Source organism: Mobula hypostoma, chromosome 18, assembly GCF_963921235.1.
Source record: "Mobula hypostoma chromosome 18, sMobHyp1.1, whole genome shotgun sequence".
NCBI lineage: Eukaryota > Metazoa > Chordata > Chondrichthyes > Myliobatiformes > Myliobatidae > Mobula > Mobula hypostoma.
The window spans coordinates 35,418,621-35,437,763 of record NC_086114.1 but is presented as its reverse complement, the minus strand read 5'-3'; the positions used below and the strand labels follow the sequence as shown (position 1 = coordinate 35,437,763).

At 40.3% G+C, this 19,143-nt stretch overlaps 1 protein-coding gene across 1 annotated transcript in view; it reads left to right on the top strand.

Annotated features, from left to right (window-relative positions):
* zgc:154058 (Transmembrane protein 150A-like) overlaps positions 1 to 9,050 on the top strand; it is an 80,161-nt gene extending 71,111 nt beyond the window's left edge. The window contains exons 7-8 of the mRNA XM_063070190.1: positions 5,778 to 5,955; positions 8,130 to 9,050. Coding sequence (XP_062926260.1) covers positions 5,778 to 5,955; positions 8,130 to 8,374 — 423 coding nt within the window. The 3' untranslated portion in view covers positions 8,375 to 9,050. The remainder of the gene's footprint in view (positions 1 to 5,777; positions 5,956 to 8,129) is intronic.
* Positions 9,051 to 19,143: the final 10,093 nt, after the last annotated feature.

The following is a 19,143-nucleotide window of genomic DNA, read 5'->3' as shown; positions in this document are numbered from 1 at the left end:
ATAGAAAGGGATAAGTGTGGTCTGAAAGTAAAGTTCTGAATTGGGGAAAGGCTGATATCAACATGATAAGACAGGATCTGGCAAGGGTTTACCAGGCACAAAATACTGTGCAGATACTAGAAATCTTGAGTGACACACACAAAATGCTGGAGAAACTCAACAGGTCAGGCAGCATCTGTGTGAGGAATAAACAGTTGAGGTTTCAGGCTGAGATTCTTTATCATGAAAATTAACTAGGAGCAACTACTCAAGCAACATACATCAAAGTCGCTGGTGAACGCAGCAGGCCAAGCAGCATCTATAGGAAGAGGCGCAGTCGACGTTTCAGGCCGAGACCCTTCGTCAGGACTAACTGAAGGAAGAGTGAGTAAGGGATTTGAAAGCTGGAGGGGGAGGGGGAGATGCAAAATGACAGGAGAAGACAGGAGGGGGAGGGATAGAGCCGAGAGCTGGACAGGTGATAGGCAAAAGGGGATACGAGAGGATCATGGGACAGGAGGCCTAGGGAGAAAGACGGGGGGGGGGTGACCCAGAGGATGGGCAAGAGGTATATTCAGAGGGACAGAGGGAGAAAAAAAAGGAGAGTGAGAGAAAGAATGTGTGCATAAAAATGAGTAACAGCTGGGATACGAGGGGGAGGTGGGGCCTAGCGGAAGTTAGAGAAGTCAATGTTCATGCCATCAGGTTGGAGGCTACCCAGACGGAATATAAGGTGTTGTTCCTCCAACCTGAGTGTGGCTTCATCTTTACAGTAGAGGAGGCCGTGGATAGACATGTCAGAATGGGAATGGGATGTGGAATTAAAATGTGTGGCCACTGGGAGATCCTGCTTTCTCTGGCGGACAGAGCGTAGATGTTCAGCAAAGCGGTCTCCCAGTCTGCGTCGGGTCTCACCAATATATGAAAGGCCACATCGGGAGCACCGGACGCAGTATATCACCCCAGTCGACTCACAGGTGAAGTGATGCCTCACCTGGAAGGACTGTTTGGGGCCCTGAATGGTGGTAAGGGAGGAAGTACTTACAGGTAAATTGACATCAGACAGAATAGGTTCATTTAAAAGTGGAATAATGAGAATTCAGGGGCAACTTCTTAAGTTCAAAGAGATCAAGCCCAGGTAAGCAGAAAGTTTGATTAAGGAAGGAAGTGTATGGTAGAATGGAGCACTGAAATATAATGTGTAGGACAGTACTTTGAAAAGAAATTAGGAAGGTAAAGAGGTCACAAAATATCTATCGCCGACAAGATTAAGGAAATTCTCAAGTCATTTTTATTATGAACAAGAGGGTAACATTAGTGAGCAGAGAGACAAACTGCACAGATCTTGAGAACATAGATGAGGTTTTAAGTTAATACAAAGATTCATAGAAATAGGCCTTCAGCCCACAATGTCTGTATTAACTATCATGCCTACCTATATTATGAAGGTTGTTTGATAAGTTCGTGGCCTAAGGTAGAAGGAGTCAATTTTAGAAAACCTAGCACATTTATTTTTCAACATAGTCCCCTCCTACATTTACACACTTAGTCCAGCGGTTGTGGAGTATATGGATCTTGGACCTCCAGAAAGTGTCCACAGCAGGGGTGATTGATAAGTTCGAGGCCTAAGGTAGAAGGAGATGAGTTATACGGCACTCTTTACACGCACGTGCATTAACTCATCAGTTAATAACTAATCAGGGTGATTGAAAGGTTTGCAGCCTAAAGTAGAAGGAGATGAGTTATTAACTTCAAACTTCCTGCATAATCACTTGAAGAGTTGAACTGCACGTGCATGTAACGAGAGCCGTATATCTCATCTCCTTCCTATCATGTCAACCCTCCTTCATTCCTAGAACAACACATTTAGGCTTATAACGCAAGCCTTTTAATCCATGCGACACCTTTGTGAATCTTCTTCCTATCTTAATCGCACCTTTTTGTAGTGCGGTGATCAGAACTGCGCAAAATACACCAACAGTTCGCATAACTGTACCATGATGCCCAAACTCTTGCACTCAATGCATTGGCTGATGAAGGCCATATTTGTGTTCACTAAGGAGAATATCATTGTAGTTGGATATTTCATTTGGAACAATAAAATTGTTGTGCACATTAAGATTAAAAAGGAGTTATTAGATACCTCAGTGGGCATTATTGGGCTAGATGAGATGTATTCCAGGCTGTTAGCAAGAGGGAAGATCACTAGGTCCTTGATGGAGATTTTCACTGCCCACAGCTAAGGTGCCAGATGATAGAAAATGTGATACCTTTAATTAGAAAAGCAGCATGGATAAACCAGGAAGTTAGAGGCCAGTGTGTCTAATATTGGTGTTGAGAATTTATTAGAAAACCTGTTGAAGGGTGATATGAATCTACAATATGAAAAATAGGAATATGCCAATGATCATCAGCATGGTTTTGTTGGTAAAGGATTCTGTCTAACTGATTGAAGTTTCTGAAGAAGTAACAAAATATATTGATGTGAGTGGTGGAGTTAATGTAGACATGTTTCAGTTAAAGACTGTATAGGGGTTACTTTCCTTGTAATAAATGAGACTGTGGGGTGATTATGAAAGGTATAGATAGGGCAGAAAGTAGATATTTTCTCCATTACAGAGGGTATAATTTCAGAGTGTGAGGGAAGGGGTTTAGATGGACTTAAGTGAATTATTTTCATGTGGGCAATTGCTGGAATCTGGACTGTTCTGCCTGGGTGATTGGTGGAGCAGGGACCCTCATGGAGGCATCTGGATGAATTGTCATGTATAAGTTATGGATTACGTGTTGGTAATATGATTAGTATAGATGGTGGTCGGCCTGGTCATGCTGGGCCAACGAGCTGGTTTCTGTGCTGTTTGACTCGATGGCTCAGGAAATCTGAAATAAAAATAGAAATGTTGGAAATACTCAGCTCTTCAGACTGTATCTGTGGAAAGAGAAATAGTCAATGTAGACTTTGTTGCCTCTTTGCCCTAAAACATCAAATCTGTTTCTACCTCCACAGATGCTGCCTGACTTCCCGAGTTTTCATCAGTTCTCCATCTAGCTGACTAGGCTGTAAAGACTGCAATACTCTCCTTAAGTCTGCCTACCTCTCATCACTCTGTTAAAGATGCTTCATGAAAACATGGTCACCTGTCTTAATTGCTCCTTACAGGTCTCAGTCTGAAAATCATTTTAAATGGTCTTAAAGGGAAGATTTTATTAAAATGGTATAAAAGAACGTGAGAGACTGAGAGTGATCTGATCCTCTTGGCAGAGAGAACCATGAGGGGAGGGCATAGACTTGAGGATTGTAAAACCCAGGTAATTCAATGCAAGTCAGGTCTTTGATAGCGCTTGACTGACAGACTTTTTGAGCTATTGGAAATTATTTTTATAACAACCCGTGCGTATTTTTAAATAACATTTTTTCAAATGTACATAGTATCCAGTGAACCAGATAAGTTTACAAAGAGCACAGCGACTGGGACCACTATGAGGGGAAGGGACATGTGGGAGCTGGGGCCCTGGCATGCAGGAGTGGGCATTGCTGTGAGTAGCAATGCTGATTGGGAACTAGGGCTCTAGTGATGGGAAAGGAGTGCAGGAACAGGAGATGCAGTAAATAGGAAAGAAACACAAGTACTGGGACCTCAGTGAGTGAGAAAGGAACATGAAAAATGGGAGCTGAGGCCTTGAGAGTAATTGTCCTGTACAGAAACACAGGCCCCAATGAGTGGAAGGTGTGTATGAACAAAGTCTCGGTGATGAGAAAGAGAATGTGGCAAAGATTACCGGGTGAACAGGATGTCAAACCCTTGGGATTTCTGAATTATCTGATTTTGGGCGATTGAAAGTTTACTGTGATGTGTTAGAGGAGTGTTGTCAACCAGTAGTGAAGGTGTGAAATTCACTGCCTGAAAGCGTAGTGGAGGCAGACACTCTCAGCCATAACTACCAAGACTATGAACCAAAAACTGGGAATGGGACTCATTTGGTCCAATTTTAACAAGTGTGGACATAATGGACCAAATTATCACCTCACATTCTGTAAATTTCACTGATTCTGTGAACCTTAACCTCTGCCTCCATTCTCAATAATATGGAGCAATTTCACAGATGCTTCTTTCTTCCAGCCTATGAGACAAGTTAATACTGTGGTTCACTCTTGTCCTATTCTTTCTGTAGCTCCCCTCTAATGAATAAACCTTTACCATTTCTAAAACTGTCTCAAGCACAATTAGAGTTGATTATAAATTCAGGCCTTGCCAATAATACTTGCTTTTTAAATTTAAATTAAAACCATACATATTAGAATTCTTAACCATGGGTCTCTGTAATATCCCCTTGCACTGTAACCTTCCAAGAGTGCTAACATTTTGCCATTTCACATTTTTTCTTCAGTTTTAATGATCCATCCTTGAGACCAGTATCTTTTGTAGTCTAGAACATTCGGCCAGCAATTTCTTTTGCCTACCTCTCACCTCCTTAGCTCCAAACTTCTCAACCTTTCTTCCATCTTCTTCTCAAATTACTTCTTAATACCCAAAGCTTTGCCTCAGCTTTTGCTCGGCTATCTTAATTTGTTCATCAAATTTTCTTTAATCATACATTTGTTTCAAAATAGAAGAGGGTATTTATAAGTTCCACCCAAGATAATTGACAAAAGATGGGAGAAAAATGGATAATTACCATTACAAGCTGAGGGAATCACGAAATAAATACAGAAATATGCTGTTGGGGTATACTGATATTCAAGTGGAAGCTCCATGCCAAGATCCTCCCTAAAAACCCTACAGAAAAACCCTTTTACTCTGATAGTGGCAACTTGGGGTTCTCTATGAATGCAAGCTCCTTTTGGTCTCCATCTAAGTCACTTTGGTCCAGATGAAGGGTCTCAACTTGAAACACCTTCTGTCCATTTCAATCTATAGAAGTTGCTTGACACACTGAGTTTCTCCAGCACTTTGCGTGTTGCTTGGAATTTTTGTTATGATTGAAAGTGGAATGAATTATATGATATTGATCCAGTTTATCCTATTGCTGCTAACATACTTCTGTGGTACTTCATCACACTACACCTTCATGCATTCAAATTATTTAGCTCTTTTATTCAACCATAAATGAATACTCATAAATGTGGCCAAATGAAACAACATTACTCTGGGATCAATGTGCTAGATATAGTACCAACAGTCACACACAGCACAAAGCACACACAAGGTAGCATGTACAAATGGCATCCCATTCATGCAAAAAAAGAGACCAAAACTTGCACCATCAATCCAGTGTTAACCACAATAGAGCCTTTCTCCTACCGATTGAACACTTGGGGGGGGGCAACACTGACTCTAGCCTGAACACTGTGTCACATTGCCCCCAGTGGAGTCCGCTGGCCCCGATGCCACCCCCCCCCCCAGTCCTCGCACATACAAGACAACAAGGCAATATAGAATATCAGTTACATACAACCACACAAATATAGTCCAGATCCAGACCTCCCCCCAGCCTATCGAAATTTTCAGTCGACCACAGTAGAGCTTCTCTTCGCTGAGTGAACACTGGGGGGGCACCGACTCCAGCCTGGATGCCGTGCCACACCACTTCTGGTGAAGTGCACTGGCCCCGACGCCAATGAGTCCACAAAATAATCTTCAAATAGTAACTTGGGCTATATGACTTTATAAAAGGATGTGTTAGTGTAGTTTGGAAGGAAGGTAAGCACATGTTGCTTTCATCAGGGATAACATTCTGCTGAAAAAAATAACTGAAAGAAAATTGTATTTAACAACTGTATTTTCTTGTGCCTGCAGGTTGACAATGCTAAAGTGATACACTACATTGGTGCTGGGATAGGATTTCCCAATAGTATGTTGTTCATCTTTTTCCAAACCATCCTCACCTACAAGATTGCAAAGAATTCGCTGGATTATCGGATAGGTCACTGTCGAGCCGTTCTTACCGTTCTGGCTTTCATCAACCTTGCCCTTAGTATCCTTTTCTTTGAACATCTCTTTAAAGCAGTGTGCAGAATCAGCAGTAGAAATTCTGCAGATCATTGACACATTCTTCTAAGCCACTCTCAAATCAGCCCCTACTCCAACAATCCTCTGACTTGAGTTTACCACAACACAACATCATCTGTTACCTTTCGGCAGCATTGTCTCACACCACTTTCAGCTTGTCCTGACTTTCAATTCAACATCTTTTTCTTCTTCCTGCTCTTTAGTTCTTTCTTTCAAGTGTCAATGACAGCCATTTTCAACAGCTCTTTTCTACCGACATCCGACTCATCCTTCTTCCTTTACTGTTTCTTCAGGCTCTTTTCCTCCTTCAGATCTAGCCTTTAAAAGCCTTCCATTGATCAGATGTTGTTTTTCCACTTATCAGCTTCTCCGAATCTACTTTCAACTTATACTGCTGAAATCAACTTACCCTGCCAATTAAGACCATAACTCTAGAACCTGACTTTCAGAACTTTCTGGACCATGGCTGCTGATCCCAGAGGGTTCCTCTGCAGATACTTCCACTGCTTGCCGTTCCTCGTTCCCTCACATAAGATCAGGTATAGTCCTTCCGCAGTGGGACTATCTCTCTCGAATACATTTTCTGAGTTCCACCCCATCTAGGCCCTTTACACAATGACAATCAAAATTGGGAAAGTTAAAATCCTCCATTATCACAACCCTACTCTTTTTACACCCTACTACAACTTGGTGGCATATCTTTTTAACTTCTTTTTGGATTAAGGTCTATACTTGCTGATCATATCCTTCTGAATTTTTCTAGATGCTGGTGCAAGCAAACTGCAGAAAATTATGCAGCCTTAAACTAAACTGTTTTTCTCTTTTATTTGCACCTATTTTGTTTATGAGTCATTAAAAATTGAAGATTAGAGCTTAGAAAATTAGAGTCAATTTTACTTTAGAGCATATGAACTCTAGGAATAATGCAGAATTGACAACATCCTCTTTTGCACAACTAGTTTGTGAGATCATGGAATTACCAGTAGCATTCTGGACTTGTCTTAATCCAACCTCCTTAATGTCTGTATACTTCAGAGAGCATAGTAAGTTATCATTTTCTCAACAGACTGTGGAAATTAGGACTAATGCCGAAATATTTCTGATTTCTGTTGAGAGCTACCAAGACTGCAATCCAAAATAATAATTGGAATTTAATCTGGAGCATTAAGAACTATCTTGATAGCTGAAGTCAACAACTCTGATTGCAATTGTCAATATTCAGGCATTGACATTTCAGTGAGTCTAAGATTTCCATGCATCTTCCACCACACCTTCTGATTCACATGAAATTCAGTGGAAGGGATCCATCCTTCTGGGTTTCCCAGTATTATGCTGGAAAACCACCACTTGGATTCTATGCCAAATCAGTCCAGGTACTGTATCTGAGATCCTATTGACTTCAATAGGTCCACCAGTCCAGTAGTTAGCAGGGAGAGTAAGTCTTAAAAATAGTTTGTTTTAATTTGAATTTTACTGCATTTTATTTAACTTTACAGTATTTCTATCAGTCACTTCAATTTTAAAGGACTTATTAATTCAACTTCCTCAACAGTTTTGACATGAACTTTGCATTATGTCGAAGCCTGTCAGGAGCATATTAGAGGTGGAACCTCAGCATCATACCACCAGAGGCCTTGTTGGTCTTTTGCCATCTTAAGAACGTGGACGAAACACACAAAACACTAGAGGAACTCAGTAGGCCAGGCAGCAGCTATGGAAAAGAGTAAACAATCAAAGTTTTGGGCCAAGACTCTTCATCAGGACTGTCTCTGCCCGAAACTTTGACTGTTAACTCTTTTCCATAGTTGCAGCCTGGCCTACTGAGTTCCTCCAGCATCTTCAGATTTTCTCGTGTTTAAGAATGTGGAGGGCAGCAGGTCTGGCTCTCTGTACTGCACCTGGTACAGCTAGGTACACATATATGGGGACCATGGTGCACGGCCCTGTTTACTTAGTGCAATGTGCTGCAGCTCAACACAATCTAGTTCAATCATCTGAAATATTAAGCTGATCAAATCTGCACAAAAAACCTGAAATATGATATTAAATTATACCCAGAATACAATGTAGAACTTCAGTATGAAGGCAATACCCTTATCCAATTTAACCTCTCATAAAGTTCCTTAACAGCCTTATTAGGTGGGGTCTTCTTCATTCAGCAAAGCTCAGATCTTCAGCATGCAGCGGCTATTTGCGAATGGATTTTCACTATTATTGTCCTCGTTTTCTATGGGACCTTTGCAGTGGAGTTTGGCTCTATCACTCAAAACACCCTTCTGGAAATGCTGACAAAGGAAACACAGAAGACCCACTGTAAATCAGACAACAGAAGAGTTCCCAGAATACATGGCAACTGCACACAAGAGGCTGTGGCTATGATCTAGACTTTGAAATATCAACAGGCAGGTTGATCTGTAATTTTTGCCTTAAAGCACCATAAAAATCCAAATGATCAGGATATCTCTGTGGCATTCCTGTTTGATGTAAAGTGGCAAAGAGATACTCGATGTAATCAAAATACTACAGTTGAAGCCATCTTGAGAAGACAAGCTTGTCTATTTCCATTGGTATTTTTGAAACATTTATCTTAAATTTAATTTTTTAATAAAAGTTTGATTTTTATAATAGAATGAATGATATATTTTTGGCAGCAATTGAAATGTTTCTAGCACTGGCCAATGTAAATGGATGGCTAAGCAGCCATATTTTAGTTATAATGATAATTTTTTAAAAAAGGTATTACATTTGATATTGATTCTGTATTCTCTGTGTTGATAAAATGTCCTCATTATCCATATCACTCATTTATATCTCTATAGCCTCTTTGTTTCCATAACTCCATATTCTTTTCTGATCTCCAGTTTAATTTGGCTTGTTTCTGGCTATCATGCCTTCAAGATTTGGAATTCCTTTAATAAACTTATCTTCTGCTGTACCTCTCCCCTGTTATTTTAAGTATCCATTCAATTACATCCTTTGTAGTATTGTATAAGCATATAATGTCACATTATATATTGTTGTGGACACATTTTATGTACATGGTCTGGGAACAACCTTGAATAAACCAAATATACTTTTTGAAACTTGCTGTGGTGCCTGCTTATTACTCCTCACGCAATTCACCCTGTTCCACCGGAGACTTAGAAACTTAGTAACCCAGAGTAATAAAGTTATCAAATTTATCTACTGATTGTATATTAGTGGTGGTAGGGTGAGTTACAGAAATTTTAAAGTACAGACTTGAAATGACAGACCTCAGCTTCAGACTTGAATACAGCAGAAATGCATGCGGAATGCCATGGATCAACCTCTTAATCTGTTTAGTTGGGAAGGCGACAACTCAAATCTAATACAACTCTATCAAGAATCTTGGTGTTTATGGTAAAGCAATGAGCCCTGCATTTCTTATGTAGAACTGATGGAGGTGTGCTTTAGAGCAAACAATGTAATTGAAGTTTTGGGTGAAAGTGATAGTGTGCCTGTTCATAATGTGGCCCCTCAAAGCTATAGGAAACCAAACATGCTCAGATACTTGTGGGTTTTCAGCTGGAAAAGACCTTCTGACCTCATGGAAAATAAAAAAAAAATTTCATGAGATTATTGTTTTTTGAAGAGATTATGGGAGGATACATGAAACTAAAGGTCAGTAGAGACCATTAGCGATTAATGGACAGTGATTATATCTTGACCCCAATTTCAGTGGCTTCCTGAATTAACTGCTATGGGGCAAGTTTCTGTGTGGTTTAACAAAGAAATTCAATGTAAATTGTTGAATGCACAGGAGTTAGCATTTCAATGTTCATGTAACATTACCACATGGATGGAAATTCCAAAAATATTAAAAGAATTTGGCAACTGCATAATGTTAACATTGTATATTGGCAAACACCAGTAGCAATGGAGAGGTTCCAACATTAAACCTGAGTCACATGAGGGAATTGTGGTGAAAAATGAGAGATGGGAAAAGCTGGATTGGTATAGATCAGGGATCAGACGTTACAGGTATGCCAAATCAGAGCAGCAAAATGTTTCAAAATGCAAGAAAAGGCACATGGCCTCAACTTGTAAGGATAGATCTAGTTTGGAAAGCCTGAAATTTATCAGTTAATCAAATTCTTAGAGTAAGGATAATACTGATTGTGCAAAGGCACAAGGGGAGAAATGGTAAAACAATTGGAAATGATGTGTGAAGGTTTAAAGTTAGGAGCATGAAAATGGTGTTTTTTTTGTGCAAACCTTCTGTGGAAACAAGTTTTTGCCAGATAAAACCTTGAAATTAAGATATTGTTTATCTGAGATAAAACTCTAGGTCTGATAAACTTGATAATTATTAGAAAATGTTAAGCTTGATTTCCTGCCACACAATATCCTTGCTGGATCACAGGGTAGTAGCAATATTCAGAGCTCATTGTTTACTTAATGCCTTCTCTCAGATCATCAATGGTGGTGAAGATTAGGCAATAATAAGGAAATTTTGTTCGATGACATGTGCAGCCAGAATGTGTCAAAACTTCAAAAGATTTTGTGACACTTTCCCCAAAGAATAACAAAAAAGTCATTAACCTGGTCAGGGAAATGGGCCAAAAATGGTGAAGAAGCTGATGTGATGTGCTTGAATCCCACCGAGAAGAACTGTCAAATTATTCAGAGTACAACAACTCAATGAAGAAAGCCAAACTGGTACATCAAATTTTAATGATTGCCAAAGGATATTTACCTGTTTGCAGAAGCAATGGAAATCTTCACCCAGGATGAGCTAATCAGAGAATACAGTTTCAAAGTGAAGAGATCAATCAGCAATGTGAGTTGAGACCAAGATCACATAAGCCATGACCTGACTGAATTTTGGAGCACTGCTCTTGTTTGTTGCTAATTTTTTTTTACTGAGATGGTAGTTTGTGCAATATGTTCTAGAAAGGAGAACTGAAGTGGCTGAGATACATGATCCAAAAGCCCTTCTACCTTATTTCCTCACTATTCATATAATACTCACAATAGTAGCTGTGGATCTAATTTTATATTTAGATGTATATTTACGTTGAAAGCCAATATGAAATCAACTATCAATACCAGTAAGGTGTGAAGTCATTGAGTCATAGAGTACTATAGCATGGAAATAGGACCTTTGGCCCATCCAGCAAATACTAACCCAATCTTCTTCAGAGTCCCATCTACCTGCTTCCAGATTGTATTCCTCCAAACCCTCCTGTCCATGTAGCCTATCCAAACTTCTGTGTTACAATTGAACCCATATCTACCACTTTTGCTGGCAGCTTGCTCCACACTTGCACCACTCTCTGAGTGAAAAGTTTCCCCTTTGATTCCCTTTCACCTAAACCTATGACCTCCAGTTCTAGTCTCATCCAACCTGAAGGGGAAAAAAAACCTGCATGCATTTAACCTATCTATATCCTTCAAACTGCATATACTTGTATAAGATCTTCCCTCATTTTCCTGCATTCCAGGGAATAAAGTTCTAACCTATTCAGCCTTTCCCTATAACTCAGGTCCTCAACTCCCAGCAATATCTTTGTAAATTTTCTTTGCAATCTTTCAACCTTATTGATAATTTTACTGTAGGTAGATGACCAGAATTGCATGCAATACTCTAAATTTAGCCTTACCAACATCTTGTGCGACTTCGACATAAAATCCCAACTCCTGTACTCAACGTCCAGATATATGAAGGTCTACGTGCCAAAAGCTCTCTTTTCAAATCCTTCTACTTGTGATGTTACTTTCAAGGAATTGTGGTCCATATTCCCATGTCCTTTTGTTTTACCTTGCTCCTCAGTGCCTTACCATTCACTGTGTAAGTTCAATCCTCGTTTGTCCTCCTAAAGTACAATACCTCACGCTTGTCTGGATGTAATTGCATCTGCCACTTTTCAGCCCATCTTCCCAGCTGGTCAAGATCATGCTGCGAGCTTTGTTAGCCTTCCTCACTATGTACTACTTCCTCAGTCTTGATGTTATCAGCAAATTTGCTGATCCATCTTACCACATTATCTCAAGGAATTTCTTTAAGGCATCATTGGCAAGACAGTGGACAAGGGTTGGGAGAGCTGTCTTGGTGTACATTACGTATACTCACAAAGCTGGAGGAACTGTGCTAGCATAGAAAAGGGAGACATAGTCATCATGCTTGGTATCATAATTTACTAGCTGGCTCTTTTAGGTCGACTATTCACAATGGCAACCAACCACAAGTCCTTTCAGACTATTCTTGGATGAAGGTCTGCAACTTCTGTGATAGGTCTGCAATCTTCTGATTCCCATAGGAGAGTGATATTGAATACGGAACATCCGAGCAATGCCACTGTGGATGCATTATCAAAGCTATAATGATACAGATGCACATATTATAGAATACACCTTGTAAGAAGTGGAATTTGGCAGATGCTGCAAATTTTGAGCAATGCACAGGAAGTGATGGAACAACTCAGCAGGTCGGGCAGCATTTATATTAGTGAATAAGCTGTCAATGTTTCAAACCTGAACCCCTCATCGGAACCGGAAAGGAATGGGGAAGAAGCAGGGGGAAGGGAAGGAGTACAAACTGGCAGGTGAAAGGTGAGACCAGGTGAAGGGGAAATTAGGTGGGTAGCGGAGGGGGAGTGACTTGAGAAGCTGGGAAGTGATAGGTGAAAGAGGTAAAGGGCTGAAAAAGGAATCTGAGAGGAGGTGATAGTGGACCATGGAATAAAAGGGAGAAAGATTCAAGATTCAAGTTTGTTTAATGTCATTTCCTGAACACAACTATAAAGGTGAATGAAATGATTGATACTTCCGATCTGATGCAGAACAAAAAAAACCCGCGAAAGATGAAGAGTGCAATAATAATAAAAAACACAATAAATATACTGTAAATACATGAGATAGCTTCTGTACATAGATTGATTGTATGTCCATAAAGTGATGCTAAGTTGTACATGAGGTGACTGACCGGAAATAATAAACCAAAAAAAGGACAGTGTCAGACTTGCTTCCTAATTACTTGCTGTGCCTACATACAAGGATCTGCGTGAATGTTTCTGAAGCTTGAATTACGTACAGCAAGGTCTTCAAAGGAAGGAAAAGATATGCTATCTCTGCAAAGCCTATCAAATCCACCAGGAAGGTATCTGAACTGAAGTTAGCATCCTCTCCCAAGTCAACATCCCCAGTATGGATGTCTTAATTTCAGTAACTTGCCTCTCTGGATTTTCCATGGTATTTCCATTCCTGAATGTACACTCCCAAAACTGGCACTCTATCAGAGTTCTGAGAATGTTCCAGAATGTTCTCAAAATCTACTTTAACAGCTGTTTCATGGAATCCCTAAACCTTGACCTCTCAAAATGGAGATGCAGCTTCTCAGATGACACAGAGATCCTCAGGTCCAAGTGACGTAAGTATGCTACCTCTTCAACTATCCATCTGCCCTACCAAACACATCCTGCCCCATCTGCTGGTCCCACATTGGCCTCATCAGTCACCTCAGAATCTAAAAACTGAAGATGAGGTAAATTATCGTGGAATCTGGTGGATTGGGTAAGAACATAAAAACATCAGAAGTAGGCCATCTGGCCCGTCGAGCTGGCTCCACCATTCGATAAGGTCATGGCTGATCTGGCCATGGACTCATCTGTATCTACCTGCCTTTTTCGCATAAACCTTAATTTCCCTACTATGTAAACATCTATCCAACATTGTCTTAACTGTATTTACTGAGGTAGCCTCCACTTCTTCATTGGCCAGAGAATTCCACAGATTCACCCCTGTTTGGGAAAAGCAGTTCCTCCTCATCACCATCCTAAATTTACTCCCCAGAATCTTGAGGCTATGACCCCTAGTTCTAGTCTCATCTACCAGTGGAAACAAACCTTCCTGCCTCTATCTTATCTATCCTTTTCATAATTTTATATGTTTCTATAAGATCTCCTCTCATCCTTCTGAATTCCAGTGAGTACAGACCTGGGCAACTCAATCTCTCCTCATAGTCTAACCCTCACATCTCTGGAATCAACCTGGTGAACTTAAGAACATAAGAACATAAGAAATAGGAGCAGGAGTAGGCTATCTGGCTCATCAAGCCTGTTTCACCATTCAATAAGATCATGGGTGATCTGGTCGTGGACTCATTTCCACCTACCTGCCTTTTCCCCATAACCCTTAATTCCCCTACTATGCAAAAGTCTACCCACCTTGTCTTAAACCTCCTCCGCACTGCCTCCAAAACCGGTATATCCTTCCTTATGTAAGGAGACCAGAACTGCACACAGTACTCCTGGTGCGGCCTCTCCAGTACCTTATACAGCTGCAGCATAACCTCTCTGCTCTTAAATTCAATCCCTCTAGCAATGAAGGCCAACATTCCTTCCTGATAGCCTGCTGCATCTGCAAACCGACCTTTTGTGATTCATGCACAAGCACTCCCAAGTCCTGCACAGCAACATTCTGCAATCTTTTACCATTTAAATAATAATCTGATCTTTCATTTTTCCTTCCAAAGTGGATGACCTCACATTTACCAACATTGTACTCCATCTGCCAGACCCTTGCCCACTCACTTAACCTATCTATATCTCTCTGCAGACTCTCTGTATCCTCTGCACAATTTGCTTTTCCACTCAATTGTGTGTGTTTGTGTGAGTGTGCGTGTGTGTGTGTGTTTTCTCTCTCACTATTTTGAATATTTTATTATGCATCTGGGCCCCAGAGGAATGCTGTCTCATTCGACAGTATCCATGTTTGGTCTGAATGATAATTAAACTTGATTTGATTTGTCAGAAAGAAATGTCTCACCTATGTCTTAAGTGAGTGCCTGATTAATTTTAAATAATGAGCCCTAGATCTAGATTCTCCATCAGGATAACATCATCTCCACATCAACGTCGTAAAACCTTCAACAGGATCTTATATGCTTCCATCAGGTCACCTTCCACTGCATAAGAAAAGTGTAAAGGTACTGAAATAACTTCAATTATATGCAGTAAAACAACTGGACAACCTGTGAATCCTTCCATTACAGATTATTCTCAGGGAGAAGAGCGTGTGATGCTCTCACACAATTTAGAGCGGAGGATGTGATGTGTCGAACCAACTTAATGATGTCATTATGAGCAGACTTCTTCAGCACTCAATATATTCTGTTAATTGTATATGAAGATGTCACTCATGATTAAATCTCTCCATCTCTCTGGATTCTCTCTCACTTTTGGCCATGTACTTAGATAATGCATGCCACCTTGGCTGATCAGAATAGCACTTTAGGTAAACGACTAAGACAACTGCACTGCTTCAAAGAGATATGAGGTCATTGTTACCCTCGGCGCATTAGGCTCTATAATGAGTCACCTTATAGCCAGGGAAGTGATGATCCCCTCTTGTTAAACTATTTGTGTTGACTTCCTTTTTAATCTTTCTACTTCTCTTTTAATATTTATATCCATGCACTTGTAATGATACTGTGACAGTGTGATTTCCTTTGGGATCAATAAGGTATCTACTTCAAAAATTCTCAGCTTCTGCTAGAGTCCTGGCACCCAGTTTCCCAGCATTGTGGCATGCTGCAGCAGGGGGTGGGGGTAAGAGTTTATGCCGGGTTCGTGGCATGCTTGTGGCATCTTTCCATTTGCAATGCTACATTGGCTTCTCTTAGCACTAATTCCAATAATGCTCTGCTTCCTGGGAATCCCTCCTACTTGCTAAATGAGATAACAGTTTAACTATAGCATGTCATCCTTGCTCCTGCTTTTGAAACCTGGTTAAGCACAGAATTTGAAGGAGATTTTATAAAAATCTTGCTGTTTCTTGTCCCTTTTTTCCATTAATTTGCGTAACTCCGGATCATTCTTTGCTGACTCTTCAGCCTGTAGATACTGTCCCTATTTAATCAGTCAGAAGGGATTTGATTGATTACATAGGGACATTTTGTACAGGCTGGAGGGTCAACAATAGATGATAACGTATCTAAGCAAATTAACTGAAAAAGGGACAAGAAAAGGTAAGGTTTTACTTACAAATCTATGAAATATGCGGATTAGAATCTTATTTATTCTTGCTTCTTTGAAGTTATTGTACTGGCACAATTCATTTGGCCCGACGGGTACATACTTGTTTTTAACTGAAGCTTTCTCCAATTCCACTTAAAGCAAAGTACCACACCTTCTTGGAAAAGATGCTTCTGAATTCTTTTGGAATTGCTAATTATTTAGTAGTTGTTAGTCTCTAGGATTCAACACCTAATAAGTGGAAACATCCTCTCTATATTTAACCTATAAATATATCCAAAATTTTACAGAACTCTTATCAAGTTCCAAAGAAAAATTTAGTAGATTGTTCGGCCTTTCCTGACAGCTGGATTTTGTTTCATTGCAAGTGTTCAGGCAATTACTTGAGTATTCAAATTTAAAACATATATTGCACAACTTCCTTTCTGGTGTTTTTCTCACTCAATTTGCTTTAAGTTAGAACATAGAACATCACAGCATAGTACAGGCCCTTCAGCCCACGATGTTGTGCCTACCTTTCAATATACACTAAGATCAACCTAACCCTTCCCGCCAGATAGCCCTCCATTTTTCTATCATCCATGTGCCTATCTAAGAGTTTCTTAAATGCCCCCTATGTATCTTCCCCTGCCACCAACCCTGGCAGGGTGTTCCACACCCTCACTACTCTCTGTGTAAAAAAACTTACATCTGACAATCCCCAATACTTCCTTCCAATCACTTTGAAATGATGTCCCCTGGTATTGGCTATGTTCGCCCATGAAAAAGTCTCTGGCTATCCACTCGATCTATGCCTCTTATTATTTTGTACACCTCTACCAAGTAGCCTGTCATCCTCCTTTGCTCCAAAGAGAAAAGCCTGAGCTCACCCGACCTATCCTTCTAAGACATGCTCCCTAATCCAGGCAGCATCCTGGCAAATCTTTGAAGCTTCCACATCCTTCTTATAATGAGGCAAACGTAACTGAATACAATATCCCATGTTTTATTGAGCTGCAATATTAACTCACTTGACCTCAGTCCCCTAACAGATGAAGGCCTTCTTAACCACTCCATCAACTTGAGTAGTAACCTTGACAGATCTATGGACATAGACACCAAGATTCCTCTGTTCCTCCACTCTGTTAAGAATCCTGCCATTAACCCTGTATTCTGCCTTCAAGAGTTAGGTTCTTCTGGCTTCCTGTGCAATCTTTGATTACATCTTCATCCATGCATTGTTGATCAAGTTCTCACTGCGTAAAATTTATGTGGGGTAGCGCAGTGCCACAGCTCACAGAGTTGCTGCATCACAGTGTTACAGATCTGGGTTCAAACCTGACTGCAGGTGCTGTCTATATGGAGTTTGCGTGTTTTCCCTGTGACCACGTAGGTTTCCTCCAGGTGCTCTGGTTTCCTCCCATAATCCAAAGATGTGTGGGTTGGTTGGCCACTATAAATTCCCTCAGAGTTTAAGTAAATAGTGTAGGTAGGGAAAAGTTGAGAGAATATAAGGAGAATGGAATTAATGTAGGATGATTGTAAATGGGTGGTTGATTCTCAGTGCAGACTCAGAGAGCTGAGGGGCCTGTTTCTATGACTCTCTGCCTCCAATATAAAATGTTGGAAGGTGCAGGATAGATACATCCTAAAGATGAAGAATTATTCTAAAGGGAGGATAAGGAAATTACAGCTGACAAGAGAAGTCAAAGACAGCATAAGAGCAAAAGAGAGGGCATAAAATATAGCAAAAAATAGTGGGAAGGTAGAGCATTTGGAAGCTTTTAAAAACCAATAGAAGGCAACTTAAAAAAAAATAAGCAGAGAAAAGTTGAAATATAAAGGTAAGTTAGCCAATAGTATAAAAGAGGATACAAAAAGTTTTTTCAGATATAGACGGAGTAAAAGAGAGACAGGAGTGGATTTTGGAAATTTACACTGGAGAGGTAGTAATGGGGAACAAAGAAATGGCAGAGGAACTTAGTAAGTATTTCTGTGTCAGTCTTCACAGTAGGAGACACTAGCAGAATGCCAGCAGTGTGAAAGTGTCAGGGGCAGAAGTGAGTGTCATTGTGATCACTCAGAAGAAAGTGCTCGGGAAGCTGAAAAGTTTGAAGTTAGATCAGTTACTTGGACCAGATGGACTACACTCCAGGGTTCTGAAAGAGGTAGATGAAGAGATTGTGGAGGTATTAGTAATGATCTTTCAAGAATCACTAGATTCTGGAATGGCACCTGAGGTCTGGGAAATTGCAAATGGAACTCCACAAGGGAGGGAGGCAGAAGAAAGGAAATTATAGGCCAGTTAGCCTGACTTTAGTGGTTGGAAAGATGTTGGATTCTATTTTTAACTATGAGGCGTTAGGATACTTGGAGGCAAATAATAAAATAGGCCAATGTTAGCATAGTTTTCTAAAGGGAAAATCTTGCCTGCCAAATCTATTGGAATTCTTTGAGGATATAACAGACAGAGCAGATAAAGGAGAGTCAGTGGATGTTGTTTACTTGGATTTTAACAAGGCCTTTGACAAGTGCTGAACATGAGGCTGCTTAACAAAATAAGAGCCCATGATATAACGGGAAAGGTACTAGAACGGATAGAGATTGGCAGAAGGCTATGAGTGGGAATAAATGAGGCCTTTTCTGGTTGGCTATCGGTGATTAGTAGTGTGCCACAGGGTTCGGTGTTGGGGGCGCTTTTTTGATGTTGATTTGGGTGATGGAATCAATGGGCTTTTAGCCAAGTTTGTGGATGATACAAAGATAGTTGGAAGGGCAGGTGGTGTTGAGGAAGCAGGGTGTTTTCAGAAGAACGTAGATGGATTTGGGCATGGGCAAAGAGGTTTCAAATTAAATTAAGCCCTTCTGCCTCTTCGAGCCATTCTGCCCAGCAATCCCTGCTGTTCTTTGGATTAATTGACTTCATTTGTTTACATTATTCATCCCTACAAGATAAATGTTTTCTCCATGATTATAGACACCAGCATATGACCATAAGACTATAAGATGTAGGAGAAGAATTAGGCCATTCAGCCCATCGATTCTGCTCCACCATTTCATCATGGCTAATCTGTTTCCTTCTCAACTCCATTCTCTTGCCTTTTTCCAATAACCTTTCATGTCCAAACTGATCAAGAACTTAGCAACCTCTGCCTTAAATACACCAAATTCCATAGTTT